Source organism: Lycorma delicatula, chromosome 9 (genome assembly GCF_047948215.1).
Source record: "Lycorma delicatula isolate Av1 chromosome 9, ASM4794821v1, whole genome shotgun sequence".
Lineage (NCBI taxonomy): Eukaryota > Metazoa > Arthropoda > Insecta > Hemiptera > Fulgoridae > Lycorma > Lycorma delicatula.
This window is the reverse complement of record NC_134463.1, coordinates 93,177,573-93,199,037: the sequence shown is the minus strand read 5'-3', so window position 1 is coordinate 93,199,037 and position 21,465 is coordinate 93,177,573. Positions and strand designations below refer to the sequence as shown.

General features: G+C 30.5%; 1 protein-coding gene across 2 annotated transcripts in view; it reads right to left on the bottom strand.

The window, feature by feature from the left end:
- The window catches only part of LOC142329725 (aminopeptidase N-like), a 193,826-nt gene that overhangs the window by 73,652 nt on the left and 98,709 nt on the right, over window positions 1–21,465 (bottom strand). For both annotated transcript variants that reach the window (XM_075374460.1, XM_075374461.1), the window contains 2 exons: window positions 8,048–8,203; window positions 2,601–2,906 (listed from right to left, as the gene is read on the bottom strand). In XM_075374460.1, the coding sequence (XP_075230575.1) occupies window positions 2,601–2,906; window positions 8,048–8,203 (462 nt within the window). The remainder of the gene's footprint in view (window positions 1–2,600; window positions 2,907–8,047; window positions 8,204–21,465) is intronic.

Genomic DNA, 21,465 nt, shown 5'->3' with positions numbered 1-21,465 from the left:
AATAAAACTTTCTTGTAATTGAAGAAAGAACCATGTACGCAGCGTACCCATGTAAATACTATTAGTTATTTTGCTTCAGCAGAAAGAACGGCTCTTAAACTTGCCGTCGGAATATCACGCAGAACAAATTTAATTTTGGCGAATCCCTTTCGCGTTTTAAGAGTTCAAGGGGATTTTCTAATCCCCCCAGATATGGACATTACATGTGTTAACATTTCCACCAAGCTGAAATGTTGACTCATCACTAAATACAATACGATAGTATTGAACAGTATGTATAGTCGTTATCTTTATGCTACAATATTTCGGTTACAAAGTCGGTAAGCTTCAATTGCTGTAAACGGTATGAAAGCATTTGTAACCGTTTCCTTAAAACATTTCTCACTGGAATTTTCGCGGCTGGCTTTCTTGACAGATTTTTTTAGGACTACTCAGGAAAGACTCTCTGACACGTTTAACATTTTCATTAACACCCTCGGTCGTTCCGTACTCTTCTCTTTACACATATATCCGTTTTAACATGTTTCAAACCGATTGCGCGAATGAAATATTATTCGTAGGTAATACTTTGAAAAAGTAGAAAAACTCGCACAACTAACTTTCAGAACTCGCAAAGATATCGCCTAATTTAAATTAAGAATCCGAAAAAGAAGTGCTCAGACATCTTTTACCCAGATATATCCTGTTTTGATAAATCATTATTTGAGCTTGTAAATTAAGGTAAAGCTTATGATATGTTATATTGTTTCACTTTCGTTATACTGAGCGAAACCACGGATGTTAGAAAGTCATTACAATGAAGCCAGAGACTAGGATTTAGAGTTTATAGGTGCATTGAAGATTTCTTGTATTCCTCATGAATCTTCGAGTAAGTAAAAATTACAAATAATTTTTAAAATAAGGATTTATTATTTGGTATATTCATACTAATAAAAATTTTTAGTATATTAATATGGAACGAAAAAGTTTAGGAAATTGAAGATGTAGTAGGCGTAAAATTTTTTAGTTGAGTAAAGTGAAAACGTCATTCAAGATAACAATCTGGCGAAACGGTCGCCACACCGTTGTGACCATTATCATCACAATCTGACCGTGAGGGCGTCATTGGAGGTCGTCTATTAGATCCACACGTGTTTCAGACGTCGAATAATCTATTTGGATGCCAACCCGATAACGCCTATTTTGACGTAAATACCTGCTATTCTTAAACATTTTATAAAGTGTTTTTTTCGCCTTTGGTAAGGCTTCTTCGGATGTTTTTTTTTTCATGATTTGCTTCGTTGTCCTCATAACAAGTAATCATGTTGCGGAAACATAAGATCCGCCAGTGGCGGCTCGCGTATAGACACTGTGGAACTGCAGCACTTCCTATTTCCACTTGATATTATCGATAACATTTACTATAATGATTCCTTTTTTCTTTATACTTGTACAATATATAATCCTTAAGTTTATTGTCAATAACCATCTTCCAGTCTTTGTATGGAACTGTGCGCTTCACAGTTCCAGCGGTGTAGTGTTTGGCTGTTGTGCGCATGCGTATATAGGAAGCTGCACGCGATATTGTGAGGGGGGAAAGAGCACTGTTGCTCCTGCAGTGCCAACCCTGGCGTGCTGGTGGAAGTTAGTTTTTTATTTACTTCGCGTGTGTATGGAACGTTCCTTGGTCGTTCCTTTTTCTAGTTTAGTCGGTGGAAGGAATATGAAAGCGGTTTAGTTGTTTTTTCAGTAGTGATCAGAAGATGGCGGAAAGCAGGGGCTCTTTGATTGCCAAATCTGTCCAAAAACATGCTGGAAGGGCGAAAGGGAAGGTAATTAGTAAAAAATAATTATTTATTTGTTTCTGTGTGCATAGAAATTTAAATTAAGCACCGTTAAACTATAGTGTTTTTAAGCTGATATTTTATTAAGTTGTTATCTAATAATATTTAAAAAAATATCTGTATTGACATTTTATTATTTATTCGGTTAAACCGAATACCATTATCTTGAATGTGATTCTTGAAGTGTAGAATTGGATTATTATCCTGCTTCCGGCTATTCTATTTGATTAATTTTTTTCGGTTCTTTTATTTTAAAGAAAACTTTAACCGTGGCCTTGAAAAGGCCCAGAAAAAAAGTTTTCTGGAGCAGCACTGATATCCAGAAATTCCCTTAAAACTAATAGTATTCGTATTTTAATCTAACTTTACAATTCCTGGTTACACTCCTAATGCCGAGTGTAACCAGGACGTTACCTATTTTCTTTATATTCGAACAATAACATCCAAGCGGATGACTTACTAACCAAATTAATCTGTAATCTTTTAAACACCCCACAATAAACTAGTATAATAGTTGACAAAGTAAAAATATTCTTGTGGATTGATCGATATCAGGCAATGTATTGACGATCGATTTTTAAAGAAAGTTTTAAATGCCTAATTAGGCATTGCTGAAAATAAATTTTAATATACAATAAAAATTATAGAAATATGTCTTAAGAGATGTAAAACACCATGATTTCAACTCTTTATATTACATTAATATTTTGTGAAAATAAAACAATAAAATAAAAAAAATATATATATAACAATATTTATTTAAATTAAATTACTTACACGTAAGTAATTAATCCCCAATTTTCCATAGCATCAAAATCGTTAACAGGTATTGCAATTTGATCCAATTTCGGTAATAAATAATCAATTTGTGTGTACTCTTCCAGTTTTTCAAGTACGCGTGCAGTAAAGTTCAAAGCATATCTTCCGAGTTCTTCTTTTCCTGTGTTTGTCCAAATGCTTATATTTTTTCCGTTAGTGTTACATTGTATGGATGATAATTTTCCAACTGCTAGCGCCATAGTGTATGTTGACATCGGTGGAGCCTCTTCGAATGTGTCCCATACTTTACCGTCTTTGTCGAGGCTAAAAAAATAATAATAATATTATAAACGTAAAATGGAATCTAAAAATATATTATGTTAAAGTTAATTATTCTATTTTTAATGTATATTTTAATATTAAAACTAAGAACAACAGTAAAAGAATTTTTCACAATAATTTACCAACTATTTTTTTAAGAGCTTTCTATTTCTATCTGATTTACCAATATTAGTTAAATCTTATAACAAATGTGCAATAATAAAAAAATTATCAAACATAGTTTTTATTAATTCACGTAAATTTTTTTGTTTTATACACAAAATTATTCTTTAACTTGAAAAAACAGTTTATCGATCTCGAAGTGCGTGACATTGTAACTGCTAATTATAAAAGTAATGAGATTAAGTTTTATTTCAGGTATTGAAAAATTACAGTATTATCTATATTGAACGGGTTGGTCTAGTATAAATTCTTTGTCAAAAATTAGTTGTTTTAACAACTGATTTTAGAAGTCGAAGGTCCTGATATTGAAATGATAATAAATGTAAGTAGTTACTTTTATAAGAATTTGAATACTAGACAGTGGATACAGGTGTACTTTGATGGTTGGGGTTTAATTAACTACATACTCGAATATGATCGCTCTGAGTCTGTATAAGAGTACATTTATATGCCATATATATCATCCTCATCTCATTGTGCCATGGGGTTGCGTGTTGTTTATAAATCAGAAGAGATTGCAATGTAACACATAAGGAATAGAGGAAAATAAAAAACGTATGTTTATTGAATGTTTAATAGTTTTATTTTGAAGTATTTTATAATAATTTTTTAATTAAATATTTTTATACCAAGTAGAAGCTTAAAAGCGCTTTTAGTTGCGAATTAGTATTAATTAACGAAGGTAGATAATAATCTACTTTTAATTAAATAAATAATCGATGCGTCTTTACTTAATCAAGTCTTTACTTGATGAAAATCTATCTTAACAAAAAGAAAGTTAAGACGAAAAATGTTTTTTTATTTTCAAAAAAATAATTTATAAATAATTTATTATGTATTTATATTTATTTATTATATATTTTAAAATATAGCAGTCATTTATTAAATAAATTTTGTGAAAATCAAAAGTATCTGATGTGAACAAAACATGACTTCCTTGTACGCCTATTAAATTACATTTACACATTTTTTTTTTTTTTTTTTTTTTAATGAAAAGTATATATAATTTTATTTCATTAATAACTTCTGATATATTTTCATTTTTTTTTTTTTTTTTTTTTTTGGTTATTGTTATTATTGAATTATTATTTATCGAATTTTTTTTTACAATCAGAGGTTTATAATTATTAATAATTAATATATTTAAATTAACAAAAAAGTTTAAAAAAAATTTTATTTTGTTATAACTCTGGAACCAATGAAAATTAGTAACATTTAGGATATATCGTTGTAAAGCTCTCAATGAGGGCACCTGCAGTTAACTAAAGATTCAAAATCAATTTTTTTTTATTTTTGGGCTTTTTTGGACATTTTTGATTCAGTCGATTGCAATCAAAAAGGAAGATTTTACAACAGTCCTAAATCTAAAATTTCAACATCTTACAGCTAATCGTTTTACTTTTAAGGCCGCAAAGGACCACTTTAGTCAGAATAATTCAAGTCTTTTTTTGCCGATCTTTTGGCCTTTAAATTCTTAGCTTTTACTTTCTCCCAATATTTAGTCATTCTTAATGATCTTGCTTTAGGATCCTCTTCTGAATAAACCCTTTTTGTATAATTAAAAGTCCTTACTTTAAAGTCGGTATTCGGATCTTTAATAACAAATTTTAATTTTTCTGATTTATTAAGTAAATCTTCGTAAGTCAAATTTAATTCTTGCATGTCTTCTTTAATTTCTTTGATCCATAATGGCGGATTTTTAAAACACCGAAATTGATCGATAATTCTGTTAGTAATCCTATCCTGCGGTAATCTTAACAATCTGTGCGCAGAAAGAAATTCGTTTCTTTTTCATAGTATCGATTAAAGTTTCCAAGTTTTCGTACAGAAATTTATTAGGCGATAATCTGTACTGATTTTTGTGCTTATATTTTTTGTTTATGCGGGTTCTAAAAATCCTGTGTTCAACTTTAAGCAAAGGTTCGGTCCTATTTTTCTGATTTAATCTAAATAAAGTCTCGCTCGCGTAATTACTGGTTTTGTAATGTCTAATTTTAGTGTTAATCGAGAGCGATTTTTTGTTGTAAGTATTTTTGGTTACTTGTAGCACTTTAAATAACTTATTAAGTCTTTCAATCCTCTTTTCTTTTTCCTGTTTAGCCTCCGGTAACTACCGTTTAGATAATACTTCAGAGGACGAATGAGGATGATATGTATGAGTGTAAATGAAGTGTAGTCTTGTACATTCTCAGTTCGACCATTCCTGAGATGTGTGGTTAATTGAAACCCAACCACCAAAGAACACCGGTATCCATGATCTAGTATTCAAATCCGTGTAAAAATAACTGGCTTTACTAGGACTTGAACGCTGTAACTCTCGGCTTCCAAATCAGCTGATTTGGGAAGACGCGTTCACCACTAGACCAACCCGGTGGGTTAAGTCTTTCAGTCAATTTTGTTTTTCGTTACAATTACAAGTAACGATCTCTCCAAGATATTTACATTTTTCTACAAGTTCTACTTTGTTTCCGTTAATATTCACCGAATTAATAACTATAGGATCGTTACAATTACAAGTAATGATCTCTCCAAGATATTTAAATTTTTCTATAAGTTCTACTTTGTTTCTGTTAATATTCACAGAATTAATAACTAAAGGATCTATAGCCATCATTTTAGTCTTCTCTTAAGAAATTTTAAGTCCAATTTTGTTTGCTATACTTGTTATTTGTATCCTGGATTCTGCGATACTATTAGCTAATAAAGCTAAGTCGTCGGGAAATCCTAGGCGTTTTAAATTTTAGTTATCTCTTTTATATCCTATGTGAATATTTTTTGGATTAATTTTAAACCGTTCGCGCATCAGAAATACTAGTGCACAATTAAATAATAAAGGCGAAAGTCCCCTTGTCTCAGTCCGGATTTTATGTAAAAAGGTTCGGAAAATTCGCCACGAAACTTCACTTTAGATTTTGTATTTGTTAATGTTAAACCGATCATATTTACCGATTTAGGATCCGATCCGAGATTTCTCAGAATTTTTAACATCGAAGGCCTATGTATGCGATTGTACGCTTTTTTGAAATCGATAAAAGAAATAATCATCTGTTTTTGCTTTCTATTATAAATATCTATAAGTAATTTCAAAGTAGTAATTTGATCTGGTCAACTGCGCCAAGGCCGGAAACCACCTTGGTAATCGCCTAGCTCGCTTTCTAGTCGGTCCTTAATTCTATTGTAAATAATTCTAGATAAAATTTTATACGAACAATCCAATAACGAAATTCCACGATAATTGTCCGGATTTGTCTTGTCGCTTTTTTTGTGTAAAGGATTTATAATAACTGTCGTCCAATGTTCTGGAAGTTTTTCGGATTCTCAAATTTTAACCAGAGAATTATGCAAAGATTTCTTAACTGATTCTCCTGCATTTTTCCAAATTTCTGCAACTGTTTGCTCTTCTCCGTTTGCTTTATTATTTTTTAGTTCTTTAAGTGCATTTTCTACTTCTTTATAAGTCGGCGGTTTTCTGTTTTATTCTGGCGTTTTAATTTTTATATTAACATTTATTTCTAGTAAATCTTTCGATTCTTCGCAGTTCAAAAGCTTATTAAAAGCTTTTGCAAGGATTTCCGCGTTTTCTTTATTATTATGTGCAATTTTACCAGAGTTATCCTTAAGCGTTAATGTTGGAGCTTCGTATTTTTGTAACCGATTATAAAGTTTATAGTGTTTTTTAGAATTATTTTTATTAAAGTCCTGTTCAATTTAATTAATTAAATTATTTTGATTTTCTCTCTTTACATTACGAATAATTTTGTATGCGATTTTTCGTTGATTAATAAGATTACAATAAGATTCTTCATTATTACTGATCAAAATTTATCAAAATTAATTTTATAATATAACAAAAGTGGAAAAATTAGTAAAATTATCATTCACATTATTTACTACTTCACGTACATTTTTTTTGTTTTTTAAACGAAAAATTATTCCTTAATTTGAAAAATAAAAACAGTTTATCGACCTTGAAGTGCGTGGCATTTAGCCGTTATTTATACGCTTTTAAAAAAGTGGCATATAACAGATAAAACAACCGCAATTAGTATATTAAGCGTATAAACTAATCGTGTATCGTCATGTACTCGGTGTCAGTATCGGTAGGCAAATAATGAATGACCTTTGCCGCTCAGTTACATTTTAACGTAGTACGAGTGAAAGGGAGTTGGAAAAGATAATAATGAATTAGAACGCTTTAGAATTATGTGGTGCATTCTGTTCTTTCGGCGTTAAGTTGGTTGCCCTGTGAGGTCGTTGGGCGTTGCTCAGTACTAAATCAAGTTGAGTATGCCTCCATGCAGTATATCCTGCATGTTTATTATACATCATAACTTTTGGTATTTCTTTATTAATCCAACAATTTAACCTTAAATCTTCAGTATCATTCCCACTTTTCTTCTAATTTCACAACGTTTTATTCAATTTTTCTTGTTTTTTTTTATTACCGTATCCACACTTTGAAAATTTTTGTATTTCATTTGTATCCTTCTTCTAAATGGGAAATTTTAAATCCTTCATCTGTATATTTATTGGAAAATCTTTCTTGGGAAAACCTATTTTGGAATATCATCAGCATCGTATTTTTCAACCGTTATTGTAATATTTTTTTTCTTAAAAGCATTCTGGTTCTAATTATTTTTTATCGGAGCCAAAATGCATCTCCAAAGTAATTTGTTACTTTACATATTGAAAACAATATTAAACTTATAAATATTTCAAATAGTTATAATTTATTCTATATAAACTTTTGTTCATATCGTTATTGTAGTTGATGAAATACACATGATTTTAAGTTTGCATCATATGAAATTAAAGTGACTTGGTGAAACCTTTCGTCAGCTCCAGTTACTGTATTTACAATTAATAATTTAAAATTATATAATTATTATATTCGTTAAAAATATAAGTGAGGTTTTGGCATAATAACATTGAATACAGATTAAATAATTAAATCTACTTACCGTTCCGATGTATAATTCAAAGGCATGTTAGATAAAGCTATCTCTTCTGGTTTTTTAGCTAAATTAAATATCGATGATACTTTATAACTAGGCTCGTCCCAACAAGGAAATAGAGTTCTGGCATCAATCGGTTGGAAATCTGTCACTAACATTGGCCTGAAAAAAAAAATTAATTATTTCATTCTCAATTTAAAAGTTTAGAATAAATTATAAATTATTTTGCGAAAAGTTAATTAATCGTTAATTAATTACGTTAATTTTTCGTTGATTTGAGTATTATTTTCTGCCCTTCCTACCATTTTCACTCTAAGATTCGTAATTGAGATGTTTAGGAGTATCTCCATTCTCAAAACTACTTTTACCACACTCATAGTGTGCTAAAAGTAAAATATAAAAATAACACTCAAATCAATTATGATAATCCTTGCGGAAATATAAAATATTATGAAGACTTTTAATAGTTGTGTATTATGGAAAACACTTGAGATACGCGATCAACAGTTGCTGTCGCTAAGTAACGCTAAGTAACGATCTTAACAGTACAAATAACATCTGCGATGAACTGAACGAAAATAACTTGTAGGACTGGATATCACGTTTATTTCTGCGGGTTTGGCATATTGATGTGGAAAAATACATTAAGTTTAATGAAGAAAGCGATGGGAAATCACTTCATTCCTTAATTTCTTTAATGTAAATATGGATCTTTGTTGTTTTTAAGAATGTATATACAGTATTAAGTAATGACTTGTTGATTTACGCCAAATAATTTGCATTCACTTTTAGTGTAACATTAATTATCCACCCGTACATCTAACAAAACCCAGTTAGTTCATTATTGTATCTAACGGACATATTACTGGTTGTATAAAATATTAGTATTAATACGAATTAATTTCTATGAAGTTGGAAAAATAGTTTCAGAAAATACTTTCACGATTATATGGTTCCTTTATAGAATTTTTTCTTACGACATTGTTGTAAATAGCGATTGTAGTACGCTGACTAGTGCGATATGTAGGTAAACAGCGGTATTTCTTTCGTATTTGTTAGTTTCGTAGATCGTTGTGGAAATTTATTTACGTACCAGGTTAGAGAGTAACAGCACAGTGATATGATGTCAACAGTACTCTGCAGAAATGCTAAGACATCTCTGCGCAGTCTGGCGTGTAAGTATAAATGTACCGGTAAATGTGTAGTCTTGAACAGACTTCTACCGACCACTCCTAAGACGTGTGTGGTTAGTCTAATAGTCAAATCCAAATAAAAGCAACTGCCTTTACAAGGACTCGAACCTTGGAACTCTTGACTTCGAAGATCAGATGATTTTGCGAAGACGAGTTTAATCACTAGACTAATCCGGCGGGGTTATTTATAAAAATAAATATTTTATTTGAAAATTCTAATTAAGTTTCAACGGTAATTATAACAACGCTATCTGAAATTCCTCTCTGGAAGGGAACGAGCATGTTTTTATGAAAAAAAATCTTGAAATTTTATTGTCTAGTGCCGAGTAAGCTAGTAATATAAAATTTATTATTTTTTTTTAAATTTATACCTCAGTAGCTCCCAGTCGCAGCTTTGCTCGCGCTATATGGTTACTTGCGTTTCCCGTGGTGGTCAATCTTTTTTTTTTTATATTTATTAGTCAAGTAACCGGAGGCAGGTGCAGTCAGTCACACATACAGTAACGGTGGCGTATCGCATTTCCCGTTGCTCAGTCGTTTCAGTCGAGCGGGATTGATCTGTGCGCAATTCGATCGCTTTCTAAACGTATTTCCTGTTGCTCAGTTGTTTCAGTCGAACAGGATCAGGCTGTGTGTATTCGGTCGCTTTCCAATCTTGACTGTCTGTCGTCTCCAGTCTCTACCGCACGAACAGTTTTCATCGTACGTGCTTTTTTTTTGTATTTCTCCCGATTGAAGAATGTCTTTTAGGCATATGATGTTTTGAAAAAAGATCACAGAATTTAAAAGATTGCAGTTAAATACTTTACACGCTTTAAATTAGTAACACACACATGATAAACAAAAGCGGCTATTTATTTATGTTTTTAAACAGCTGTAAAATATTGTAAATGAATGAATCGTAAAAATTACATATGCATGTGCGCTAAATCAATTGAAACTTACGAATAACTGTACGTTAAAACTTCAGCTCTTTTCAAAATTAATCGATTCAAAAAAATGTTAGCTTAAAATTAAAATTTTCTTGAGAATCAAAGTCATTTTGATAATTAAATAAGCCTTAAGGAAGAATAAAGTGTTTTAAATTTTGTTGTAAAATTTCGTTATGTCGGAGGTCCAAAAAAATTAGCCTATGTTCACCGCAGGGCTTCAAAGTGTAGGTGTGCAAAATTTTAGACAAATCTGTCCGGTAGATCTCGAGTTAAGTTCGAACAGACAAACAAATATTGATTTTTATATACGTAGATTTTATAATTTTTAAAGTTTTAAGTAAAACTTTACTAAAAATATTTCAAATGTGTCGTTTATCGTTTACAGTTTATGACAGATTTTGAAATATTCTGAAATTCATATTTTTGTCTAGTTTTAGTTAATAAATCGATCGATACCTGATTATTTATTGGAGCGGCTTACACTCCTACCACTCATAGGTATATAAGTGCATTGTAGGTTATTTAGTGTAGTTACTGCAGTTAATAGGAATGATTTGGAATATTGTTATGTGTGTGTCTGTTTATCTGTCTGTCTCTCTCTCTCTCTGTATGTGTGTGCGCGCGCGTTTTAGTTGATCTATTTTTTACCGATTATATACCTTGCTTTTTGGGGGTGGAGGCAATCTCTTTACAATCCGATAGATATTCTTATTTCTTTTTCGTACACATACAAAATCATTTATTACAAAATGTTATCGTTAACATAAAAATCTTTTATGTTAAAAATTTTAAGTTAAACACAATATAATGTTTCATCTGGAGGTCCCCGGGTTCCAATCCTGGTCAGGCATGGAATTTTCAATACGCTACAAAAATGTAATTTCTATATCCCATACGCAAGCTTCAAGCTTATGTGGCGAGATCATAAAGAATGAAAAATTGCTTATTGTATTCCACATAGTTTATTATACATATATTTAAAAGTAATAATAATAGTAATTCTTGGGACAAATATTTATAAAATTTTAAAGCTAAATTTCTCGGAAAACGGTTTGTGACATTTTTGTAAAATTTTAGTGATAATTGTTATCTTGTTCGATAATTCTTTGATTATTTTTAAAACTGATCAGTTAGTTTACACAAAGTTATTGAAAAAAAATCTCCTTTTACTTTAATGCTTTTCACATCAGAATGGTTGCTATTTTTTTATCGAGTTCTGTTATGAAAATCCAATAAAAATAAATAATACTTTTTACGTGTATAGATAGATATAGATAAATTTATGATATAGGTTTTATCAAAACCCTTTCGAAATATTTCCATATGAGGGCATGATCATTCTGTGTATCAAAGGATGGTTTCGTATCAGATGTAAGTTTTATTTATTTTTATTTAGAAAATAAAAGATAAATAATTTTTTACAGTTTAATAGCGAAATTATAAGCACTGGCAATCATGAATAGTTTAAGATAAATCTGTGAAAATAAGATTAATCAAAGGGTTTATTTGCAAATGTAAAGTGAAACAAAAAATCAGAAATTCTTTTACACACGTAGTGTATCAGTTCTTATAAAAAAATTCATACAAATATTATACTCGAATCAAAACGTAACTATGAAAAATCAAAATCTTGATATAATTATTATAATTTGAGCGCGCCCACCAGTTTGCTGGAATTTATAATTTCGTAACATTTTCTCAGAATCTTTCCCTGTTAGTTAGAAAAATTAATTTCATCTACGTCAATACGATTAATAATAGTTTCTTAATATCTTATTACTTTTTACCTTTTCGTTAACGTTAATAATTTTCTTTAGAATTTACATACAAATACTGACGTAGCGTGAAATTCCGCGTTCTAACCGACAGTGAAATATTCTAAAAAAAAATATTAGGAAATTAATGAACCTCAACAAATCGGTTGTCACAATCAACTAACAAAGTATTTAAATTTTGATTTCTCATCGTTACATTTTGAATCGGTTATAATACACTTTTTTTGTTTTCTATTAAATACAATACGAAACCTAATGTGTTTTTCAATGAACTAAATAAGGCTATGGTAAATAACAACCTGTATTTTAAATGTTTTAAAATAAAGAGATCATCCTATTTGTCAACCGGTTAGCGTATTGTATATTACTGACTTACAGTTTAATTTTTTACTATAGGTAGCATTTGGAAATAAAATTACGAACTTTTTAAGACCGTTTAACTATTACGTAAACATCTTGCCGGTTGAAGAATTGGTATGAACGTATCACTGATGTGACTTACAACTCGTTCGTTTTCTGAGACATTCACAATCACGAACGGTGTTGTCAAATTTAGACTAGGCGCGGAGTCCTCGCTTCCGGTCATAGGAGTATGAATTGAAATAGAAAAATCTGGCAATATTACATGAATTTCCCGGAATCGCTGATCAAAACTTTTATGAATGTAATAAAAAAATTAGGCTCGGAACATAATATAGGTTCGAAAGCTAATTTAATTTTAATAGCTCTTTAAGTGATGAAGAAAAATATACCCAAAAAAATTGAATAATAAAAATTACGAGTAAAAGAATTACAACCTAAAAAAAATATATATATATTTTAGGGATGGGGAATAAATTTCAAGAAATATTCATACATTGGTTAAGCTGAATAAATCTGCTTTCTAAGATTTTCTCTGAATCTAATCATAATCGGTAAGAGTTATACAGATGAGTAGATTTTGTTAAGTAGATAAGTACATTTTCATGCTGATCATGCTGTCACAAAATTAACAAAAGCCAAAAATTACAATGCTACATTAAAGACCTCAGAATTTGTTATTAAAGCTAGATCAAAACCCTATAATTTCCATATTTATGTGTATCAATACGTTGTTTAGATCGGGAGATATGCAGCATTAAAAACAAAAGTGGCCTTTTCTCTTTAAAGTGGAATATTTCGGCTCAGAAAAATCGTAGAGACATAAAAAAAAAGAAATTAAAGCTAAAGTCTTAAACTTTTAATCGATTTTAATGCAGTTTACTGAAAAAATTTCGTTTCCCCCATGCGCTCGATCAAACTCAAAGAAAAACTTTTACATTTTTAAAACGTTTCTTCTCACTGATTTTTTTTTTTAATTTGATTATATCTAAAATGTGAAGTATACTGTCAAAAAGTAGAGTATTCAAGCTTTCATTTTTTTTTATTCATCTCTTTAAGCCTTTTGGTTGCAAAGTTAAAGTGGTTTGAATACAATAATTTTTTATCATAAAATAAAAATGTCCCTTTAATTTTTTGTACTTGTGTAGTTGGTATTTAATTTTAGTCTGAAATATCAGGGAAACAATTGTTCCCAATTTTTTTTTTTTTAATCAGCCGGCGCTTTCCTAGATCGCCTGAACGTCCCCAATTTTCTGTGGGCCTTCTACCGCCCCGCTCCTGAAGGCCTCCAGTGCCCACAAAGGGGCGTTATCGCCCACTTTGAGAATGAATGATCTAGTTGAACTAGTTGCGCCCTAAATACGTAAAGTTTTTCAAAAAACCCGATACCGCATTTTTGACACGATCACCTTACTTTCTCCTTAAACACAACTATTCTAGCTGTATTCGCCTGTCAAGTAAAACTATTTTTCCATATAAAAAGTGCCATGCCTTACCGAGATTCGATTCCGGGATGAGGTCCCGGAATCGAAAGGCTAAGACGTCACCATTCCTCCACAAGTATCGAACTTTAAAAATTTCATAAGAATTCTACGTCCTATTAATCGTAATGTTTTTTTTAGTTATATTTCTCTAAAAAATAATGCATATAGAAAAAGTATTTAATATTCATCAAGATTTGTTAAAATATTTATGATAAATTGTATATTTGTTTGTTGTTTTTACTTACTTTTGACATCATATTTTTTTTTTAACCTCTGGAACCACAGTTTGGTATTGTTTCAAAGTATCATATGAATGTGAGTGACAAGTAGCATGTAAAAATGCCTTACTTTTTTTTGAGGTGGGGAATTCCATTTTCGGACGCCTAAGCAGTGTCAGGCTCGCTAACAGATGCCGCAAGATATTATTAATATGCGTATGTAAACCTGCGCACTACCGACTAAACCACCATCCCTGGCTACACCACCTTTCCTGGAACCGCTAGTGAAGCATTCCTTCTGGAAGGGGTTACACGCCCACTCACACACATACGTCATAGTTCAATCGCATCACAATAGGAATATTAATAGAAACACGATCAGTCACAGTAAATCAGCAGCAAACATGATACATCAACATACAGAAAACAAATTATGAAATTACATACAAAGAAGGATGTCACACCAAACATATTGCAGGATGAAAAAAAAAACATATCATACAACAAATACAAGAGAAGAAAAACTCTTGAAAACAAGTCTCACAATATAAACATCATATAAAATAAATCATCAAAACCAATAAAAGTACATAAAAATACGCCTGAAATGAGACATTCATTAGTATTACACGATCAACGCAACATGCATACATCTAACAGCAGTAAAAATCGGTAGCCAAACAGCTAATCCTCACGGAATACAGTAAATACAAAATACTACATAAAATAAAATGCTATAAAATACTACATACATTATATGTATGCCATTCTATGTAGTACAATAGATTGGCATTTTATTTTATTACATACATACAATAGAATGCCATTCCTGACCGGGATTCGAATCTGGGACATCCGGATGAAAGACTGAGACACTACCACTCGCGCCACGGAGGCCGGTTGATATCAAAATAAAAACGCTTACGAAATTTTCTTCATTCATCATTATAATATGCACATAAACCATCTGTTGAAAGAGTGAATGATACATTTGTTATGAAACAGAATGAAGTAGAAAACCAGATGATTTCTAACGGAATGATTATTATTTAATAACTGCTGGGGACTTTATGAATGTTAAATTATATTTTGATGGCATTTTCACACACGCTACAAATCATTCATCTCATCCTCTGAAGCAATACCAAACGGTGGTCCCGGAGGTTAAATAAAAAAAAAAAAGATTATATTTTGAAAGTTGTTAAAGTTTTGTTACTGTATTCATACAAAATTAAACAATTTTTAAATTTTGTTTACTTTTGCAAGTACCTTACAAAAGTACTTGCTTATACCTTGCGTAATGATTTTCTAATAATTTAAGTTTGTAGGTTAAAATTCGGTTTGATTGCAAAAATGAGACAATATCCATTTTCCCAATTTCAGGATCCCATTAAATTGATTATATTAACACTGATAGAGCAGATATATTAACACACCTTTCTTTTATGCAGTTGATTTTAATTCTTAATCATTTATAAAATTTCCTATGGGCACTAAAAATAATTTTTTTATTTTCAGTCTTTTAAATCAAACTTTCCACTTTCTAGTTCCAGTATGTTCAAATCCTGTTTAAAGTTTACTTTAATTAATACACTCGTAAAAAATTTAATTATTATATAAATGGGGTTATATCTGATAAAAATTTAATTAAAACTGGATTCCAAAAATATAAATTAATAAGAAAGACAGTTGTTTTATTTAAAATAAAGCTTTTAATAAATTTTTATTCTTAATATTTTTACTTTTTTTACTGTCGTTTATCTTTTTGAAAAATCCCGGGTTAAGCTAAATTACCGGTTAGGCTTGGTAATTTTTTAAGCTACAAAATTTTCATACTGTATTCCTAAGCGAATCTATTTGTTCGAGCTTCAGTATTAAATTAATCATACAAAATATTTATTAATAAACCCACGTATTCGGTTTAATTTTAACATAATTTTATTACTTTCCCGAAGAATATTCACGAAAAGCCAGGAATGATGCACGGCCAACTCGAACCGTGATAATATTCGACCTTCCTCACGTTTTTCCATGAAATTGCAAACCTGGAAACTCTTCTCAGGGAAGGACATCTGTTTAGGTGTGTCAGTGGGTAGTATTACAAAAGACGATTGTTAAACAAACCTGTTACCTTTAGTAAAAGGGTTTATTTTAGCCCCTTTCTAGATTCCTCTCGTTATTCTTCTTAACTGGCACGAATCCGTTACCAGGTCCGTTATTCCGGTCTTGTTACAAAATATATGGAGAGCACGCAGGCAGGTACAATGTACCGACTGTTAATGAAGTTGCAGTTGTTATGGTTGGCGACCTATCTGAACGTCGAGATATACGGATACAACGCAGAGATAACACAGTACAGATTATTCAAGACAATTTCTTGTTTTTTTTGAAAATTTTTTAATTTTTGGATTTACAACGTTTGAACAGGACAACGTCTGTCGGGCCGCTAGTATATATATATATATATATATATATATATATATATTTAATTCATGTATTAGGTTGTATATTTAATTTTTTTTACAGTATATTTTAAATTAGTTATACCTCATTTTTAAAGAAATCTTAACAATAGGTGTCCATGAAAACTGTGTGACTGCGCATTTGACCCTTTGTACTATCGGACATCCATGTGTTAGGCTATAACACACGGACAACGTTTGGTCAGTGTTAGTAGGCAGATGTACCGCGATCTTATTGAAAATTGGTTAACAATGGAGCGTGTTACATAAAGTGATATTATGGATAACAGAAACTAAAAAAATTATTTACTTTTACTTTTAAATAATTTATATATTAATAATCCTTTTTTTTAACTATATTTACTCACGTTTATTCTTGAACGATACTATTTTTACCGTGTAATGTACTTGGCAAATAGAATAGCTTTGTATCGTCGAACGTCGTTCGTAATTATGAAATGACGTCATTTCACCATGTAAGTTAAAAAAAACGTTTCTAAACTATAAAAATAACGAAAACATTAAAATACAACTTTTATAACAAGATAAAAATATTTCCGCATCGTTGAAAAAGGTTAAGGTCACTAACGTCTCGTTTCTTATTTTTCTTTTTAAAGGTAATTCCACTAATTATGGTTAGATAATTAGTATTGAATTAAGGTATAATTATTAAGCAAAACCTGTAATTAGAAGACTTCGATTTTAGCCGGTTTCTAACCCAGCTTAGTTTTCTTGATGTAAGTCAAGGCTTTTTTTTCTGGGGATGCTAATGTAGCTTTCCGAATGATGAAAATTAAATTAAGCGTGTATCAAGAACTGACATTGATATTTATGTAAACATGACTGTTTATGAATGGCTCTATTTATGTGCTTTAATTATATCGTAGTATAGATAACTCTTTAAGATTCAGAACAACTCAATGTAAAAATAATGATAATAATTTTATGATTTTTTAAATTAAAATTCGAGTTACTAGTATATAATTGAAGTATGGTAATATTACTACCACATCAAAAATTTCCTATCGACATAAGTATATTTTATGACAACGGGGAAGAAGAAACATCGAGATCGACCGAATATGAACATGAAATGTCGAAAGATTGTATGTTATTAATGATAAAAGTCATTACTTTTTTAATTAATGAAATGACTTTTATGGTCGCCATTTTGCTTTAAATAGTCAGAATTTAATTTTTTGGTGCCGTTTTGCTTGTCCCGCAGAGACCTTTAAAACAAGATATCGCATAACCAAATGTCTTGTTTAAAATTTTTGATCCGCCGCTAAACCCCCAGCCCAATCCTGAAGGCCGAATACTCTAAATTGGGGCTTACTATGTTAGCCTTTCTTATCGAAGAAGATTTCCAAAGAGAGATTCCGGATACCTCAGATAATAAAAAAATTAACGGGAGCATACAACAGTAGTTCTTGATATATGAAAGAAACATATAGTTGACGGCCTTTTTGGATTTGACGATCAGAATTTAGTTTTAATTGTATAATTTTTCTCGTCACATCGAGTTGTTTAAAATGATATATCAGTGGCCCCATTTAAAATTTTTGATTTGACCCCTCCCCAACCCCGCCTATCAAAACTCAAAAAGTCATATATATATATATATACGTTCATTGAAATAGCCCCTCGTTACAAAAAAGATATCTCAATTATAAAACCATGTTAGAGGGGGTTTTTAGGTACTTTTCAGTCAGCCGGTAAATACATACACATACACTAGGGTCCCCGTCGCGGCTTTGCCCGCGCTATATGGTTAGTTGTGTTTCCTGCTGCGGTCAAGGGGATATTCATCGTGTTATAAATCGCTTCGTTCGCCCTTCACGTCAAGCCAGAGGGCTGTACCCTTTGAATCTTACTATGTTCATTAAACGCATGTTTGTGTGAATAATAATATTAATAATAATAATAATAATAAATAAAATTAAAGCTTGTTCACTATAACATATATAAATGTATTTTAATTTCTTCAGAGAGGTCAGTGAAAATTTGTGTGATCTAAGAATGTGGGTTTCAAAACAGCCAGCTTTCATCTTAAAAATATTAGTTACAACTACCTGTACGAAGTATAGATAAAAAATGTATTTTGCTCGGTTCGTAGTGTTACCCGACAAATATCACTAGGAGGTGACCGTACTTCGTTTCTTTTTTTTTTTTAATTTTTTTAATTATTTTTATTTTACGTTTTTTAGTCAAGTAACCGGAGGCGAGTGTAGCCAATCAACGCGTAACAATGTCTGTATTGGTTGTGCCAGCGTCGGTCACACTCCTTAAAAATCGAAATTCAAAAAACCCGAAAATGGATTTAAGTATTTATCTGACGAGTATTTTCAAGTCCCAATGTAGTGAATAACTCATTTAATATTGTCGGAAATGTGGAAATTTGCAATTATTGTTCAAAATCTTTTACCTTTCTTCACCCCTTGCAAGGTCGAATTTTGAAAAATTTAGAAACTGGCTGTAGGTATTTATATGAAAACTACACACACCAAAAATCAAGTTGATATCTTAAGTTGTTATCGAGAAATTAAAAAAATACTAAATTTCAGTATTACTCTCTTTTAACCCTTTAAGCTTGGAATTTCAAAAATCCTTTTTAAGTGTGCACTTAACCGTAAGAAAAATATTTATACAAATTTTCATCGATTTATCTTCAGTACTTTTTGATGGACGATGATGAATCAGTCACGTCAGTCAGGACAAGTTGCTTTATAGGTACAGATATATATATATATAATTTTAATCGTTAACAAATGTATCTAAGAAAAATATGACCTTAAAATTTGGCGAAATATCGAGATACGGAGGGTAACATTGCTCTACAGTCTTGTCAAGTTGACCTTTTAAGTTGAAAATTTAATGTCATCAATGCCCCACATATAGAAATATTATGACCAAGTTTGATCAAAATCGGTCCAGTCGTTCGTGAGATTAACTTTATTTAGAGGCCAAATCCGAACATATGAACATCCGGAAAATTTCCATCCGGTTTTTTGCGTTCCTTAAATGTGAAAACGTCATGATCCGGTGAAAACCCCATATGCCCAAATTGGACCGATTACAATACTTTCCCTTCTAGAGCTCAACTATAGCACTATCTAGATGGGAAAGTAATATATATGTATGTATATGTATATATAATTATGATTAATTTTCCCTAGAAGGAAAAGCTGACAACACAGTTGTAGGAGTTTCCTACAACTGTGTTGTCAGCTTTTATATACACAAGCACCCCCATCACAGCTTCGCTATGTGGTTACTTGCGTTTCCCGTAGTGGTCAGGGGATGTTTCCTGTCTAGCTCGAGGGGCTCTGCCCCTTAGACCACCTTGTGTTCATTGAACTGCTTGAGAGAATAATAATGATGAATAAAAATTAAACTCTTTAATTTATAAAAACTTTCAGTGTATTGTAATTTCTTCATAGCAACAATTTTGTCAATTCATGACCCGCTAATTGGTTTTTAGATTTCCCCTTGCGGCTTCGCTACTAAAATACATAATAAGTACGTAGTGTACTATGTAATAATACTGTAGTACGTATATAGTTTACTATAAAGCATACACACACACACCATTCTGGGATCAGTTATCTTTGCGAATAGTGCTTTCGAAATTGCTGATTAAAAATTATATTGAACCCTGGGTAAAATTTCTTCTATCAGTTAAGATTCCACAGTTCAACACCGTACTTTATTTTTTCATTTTCATTTTGTTAAATTTCGTTGGAGTGTTCAGTCTATTAAAATCATTATAAAATGTACTACTATTTATAAAACATCTGGTACATTTATAATCATTACTAATGTTCATTATTTACTATTTTTTACTCGAAATTTTAGGATTCGCATTAAATCCTACGGTTTCTGGCTTAAATTAATTGATAGATTTCCGTGCATACTTCTTGGTTTTAAAAAAATCTCTTTTTATTTTAATTAGTTTTCATTTTCAAAGCCCTTTTCCTCTTCCTAAAAAAAACTCCGCAACTAATTTTATCACGTCATTTTCAAGATAAAATCTCTATTCAATGAATACAGTTCTAACAGAAGATAACATCTGAATTTTTAATTTACGGCAGATTTTATTCATTAAAACATCAATTTATTATTATTTTTATTAATTTTTTTATATAACATGTTATTATACTATTGTTAAATTTATAATTAATGTGGTAAATTAATGTTAATTATAAATGGCATTTAAAAGCGGCCTATTATTAGTTAATTCGTACATTTAATGACAGAGCTTTTAATTATTTCAATTAATATTTTGTTTTTTTTTTATCTGTTATTATTAATTCTGATGTATTAACTTAAATCCAACAGCTGTAATTCATAAATTAAAGTTTATTTATTTCGCATACATGCATAGTTCGTGGGTGGGTTGTGTGACTAAGCGGGTGAAAGTGTAACAGTCTGCTTCCGTATTGTTATTATTATTGCTTGTGTAATAACATGTTTCGAAGTGTTTCTTAGAATTCCATTTGCATCTGGTTCGCACAAGCTTCAAGCTTATGTAGCGATATAAACAAACAAAAAATACAAATAAATAAATAAAAAAAGGAAAAACCTACGCATATTTTGTTTTCTATGTAATTAGTGTTATTGAACTTCACATCAGGTTTTAATTGTGAATTCCTGTTAGCGAACTTTTATTTTTTAATACTATATATAGATGTTGTATTTCCAGTTTATCTACTGGGCGTTTGATGTATCACTTTATAATCATTATAAAATAATCTTCTGATCTTTTCTCTTGTCTACGTTATTTTATTGTGCATGAATTCATAAACTGACATGACGATTTAATAAATTTTTACTTAAGTTTGTATAAAAAAAATTAATAAATTTATTAGTATATATAAATAAATTAATTTATACATCCATTAGTATTTTCTTTAATTTTCTTTAGTTATTTTCAAAAAGAGAATTTTTGTTCCTATCTTTATCTATCTTTTTCCCATTTCATCTTCTTAAGGTTCTATTTA